Raw genomic sequence first — 3080 nt, 5'->3', positions numbered from 1 at the left:
TGGCACCCACAAACAGTCTTCTCTACAAAAATTTTCAGAAACATCCCGCGGCTCTTATTGAGTCGACGGAGGGGATTTATCTCAACACCAGTGATGGGCGCAAGATTCTAGACGCTACGAGTGGAGCGGCTGTTGCGTGTCTGAGTGACCGTGAGAAAGACGGTCAGAGCCCAACTATTCTGAAAGGTGGGAAAGTTATGTTAGTGTTGCTATTTTGCTGAGGTGGTCTAGTCGTCCATGAGTTCTGCGAGCTCAGCTTCTTCCTCAGCCGTCAACACATTGCCATCCTTCTCTTCTTCTTCCTTTTTGGGTTCCGCAGCCTCCTGGATCTTGACAAGGACCTCGTCAAGCTCAGACTTTCCAAGCGGCCAAGTGCGGACAGTACCGTCGATACCAACACTGCAAACCCTGCGAGGGGTACCGTCGGTGTCCTGGAGCAGAACGAGGTCGGTGACTTCTTCGTAATGGCCAACCAATGTACAGTACAGTTTACCAGATGAGCGATCCCAAACCTTGACATTCTCATCGCGGCCTGCCGTGATGACCCATTGGTCTGTTACGAGAACACCTCGTACATAGTCCCCGTGTGTGAGTGTGTCATCAGCGACAAAGTTCCTTGAACGCGCCAGGCATTTTGCAGTTCCGTCAGCACTGGCAGTCCAGAGGTCTGCATCCTCACTCATTTGGTCAAAGACAAGTCGGTAAACGCTGGTCTCGTGTTCCTGGATGGTAAGTCGCTCAGCATCGGGGCGGTCGGAGAAAGATTCGGGCAGCTGTTCGTAACTGTCCAGGGTGACTTTCCACCGTCGGATGTGCGGGTCGCTGCCTCCGCTGGCAAATACGACAGTGGTAGGATCGCTGAGTACGGGATCGATGGCAAGGTGCTGGACGGCAAGCATTGTCGTGGTGGGATCTTGCAGGGTATGTAGTCGTTTACCTGACTCTACGTCCCAGACGAAAATCTTCTTGTCGGCACCTCCGCTGATGAGAATGTGCTTGCCTGAGACTGTAGCACAGATGATGGTCTTTACAAAGTCGGTATGGCCGCTGAACTTGCGGCCAGGTTTGGCGGTCTCAATGTCCCATGACCAGATGTCCTTGTCCCACGAACCTGCAAAAACCGTCTTGTTATCTTGACCTCCTGTTGCAAGGCAAGTTACAGGGGCCTTTGGTCCACGGTAAGTCGTTTTGGTCTCTGAGGTCTATAAATGGTTAGTAGATGTAGCTTCTTTAGAGTATCCAGACATACCTCGAGGTTGATTCGGCGAACAGCGCCAGCAGACTCAGCGATGAACACACAAGTGAGAGGTGCAGCAGGGTCTGGGACAGCTGCAAGAATCTTGGACTTCATAATTACGGGATTGCCATTTTTGTTGCTTGCCTTGGCAGCCTTGCGTTGCCGCGAAGCTTGAACAGCACTGTAGGGTTGGTTGGTTATAGCTTTGTAATAGGAGATACGGTTGTACATACTCTGTCTCGAAGAAGTGATCACGGTCTGCAGATTGCATTTTGATGATGAAGATTTATACGTGTTATAGCAACAGGTTCTGATACCGGAACGCAATATTAGCCTAAGTGGTAGATACTGTGCTTGTCGTGAGTCTAACTCGTGATATTATCTCTTGATCCAGGTTAGGTAGGCAACCATAAAAGAGTTGGAGATCTTTGGGTGGGAGTTGAATTTTAGTGGAGCTCTTCCCTGTAATGGCGCGGGGTCTTTCCGCGACTTTAATTGCGACGCGCTCAGACGCGTCTCCCGACAAACGCCTGTCCCACTTCTAAACCAACCACCACCCATCATCGCCCTTTTTCTATCATAGCAAATATCCCATTGCTCGTTGATCTGAACGACTAAAACAATATCACATCGACGACCATGGACTCGACAATCGCTTCTAAACCACGGCCTCGGCCCGCCCATACACAAGGAACTACTCGCTGTGCCTACACTCCCGATGGAAGTCGTCTTGTCACAGTAGGCTCCAACAACACGATTCGTCTCTACAAAACAGGATCTGATGGAGAACCGATCAATATAGATGATTGCCAGGAACAGAACATGGCTGTTGCCGCTGGAGACGAATTCTTTGTTGTTGGATCCGAGGACGGCACCGTCAGTTTATACTCCCTCGAGACAAATACCTTTAAGCGCTTTCTTACTCGAACTGTACTGCCGATTCGCGATGTTGCATTGACTAATGATCGTCAATGGTGCGCTGTGGCAAGTGATGAGCTGAGTGTCAAGATTGTGAACACAAAGGACATCACACAGGTCAAGCACCTTCGAGAGCATGCCCGGGCTGTACGAAATGTCAGCTTCGATCCTCAAGGGCGATTGGTTGCACTTTCTGGCACCGATGGAATTGTTTATGTATATTCTCTCACAGCCGAAGAGCCAGAGCTGATTCGAAAGGTGGATGGTATCATTGGCGCTATCGACGGAGACAGCGAGACCTCAACACGCGTTGCGTGGCATCCAGACGGTAGAGCATTTGCCGTACCGACACCCGTTCGAGACATCCAGATCATCTCCAAGAATGATTGGGAGAAACAAAGAACTTTCGCCAACGGGCATTTGGCTGATATCACTGCCATCGCCTGGTCGCCCAATGGTGCGATGTTGGCATCAGCGAGCAAAGATGGAAAGGTCCTCATCTGGGAAACCAAGACACAGTCCGTCATTGCAAGATACGACTACTCCAATGTCATTGACATTGTGTGGCACCCTACCAAGAACATTCTCTCCTTCACAACCACTGATGGTGAAGTCTACATCTACCCAGACTTCCTAACAGACCAGTTCTCGCCTCTGTTAAAACTGGCCACACAACCTGCCCCCTTCATCCACGACCCCCTTGCCGAGTTATCTGCGAACCGAAGACCGCCTCCAGTCAACGGCCAGAAGCAACAAGGTCTGCCAACGAGACCCCGAAGGGAGTCACTTGGAAGTCTCGACTCATTTCTCGAAGGCGGAGATGGATATGGTGACGATGACTTCGTGGAGGACGATGACGGTGCTGGATACACCATTGGGACAAGGCCAGAAACGAGCTCGGGATGGTGATGATGGGTATGGTACC

At 50.8% G+C, this 3080-nt stretch overlaps 2 protein-coding genes across 2 annotated transcripts in view; one reads left to right on the top strand and one right to left on the bottom strand.

Moving 5' to 3' along the window:
- Window positions 1-139: 139 nt before the first annotated feature.
- Window positions 140-1646, bottom strand: FOXG_12805 (uncharacterized protein). Its single transcript, XM_018392689.1, has 3 exons — window positions 1471-1646; window positions 1250-1418; window positions 140-1202 (listed from the first exon to the last, which is right to left on the bottom strand). The coding sequence occupies exons 1-3, from the start codon at window positions 1506-1508 to the stop codon at window positions 228-230; spliced, it is 1182 nt and encodes a 393-aa protein (XP_018251257.1). The 5' UTR covers window positions 1509-1646; the 3' UTR covers window positions 140-227.
- A 413-nt stretch (window positions 1647-2059) lies between these two features.
- The window catches only part of FOXG_12804 (chromosome transmission fidelity protein 4), a gene marked incomplete at both ends in the record, with an annotated part of 2525 nt that continues 1504 nt past the window's right edge, over window positions 2060-3080 (top strand). Inside the window, one exon of the mRNA XM_018392688.1 lies at window positions 2060-3060. Coding sequence (XP_018251256.1) covers window positions 2060-3060 — 1001 coding nt within the window. The remainder of the gene's footprint in view (window positions 3061-3080) is intronic.

Source organism: Fusarium oxysporum, chromosome 9, assembly GCF_000149955.1.
Source record: "Fusarium oxysporum f. sp. lycopersici 4287 chromosome 9, whole genome shotgun sequence".
Taxonomy (NCBI): Eukaryota; Fungi; Ascomycota; class Sordariomycetes; order Hypocreales; family Nectriaceae; genus Fusarium; species Fusarium oxysporum.
Note: the sequence above shows the minus strand (reverse complement) of the source record. Positions and strands in the feature narration are given on the sequence as shown.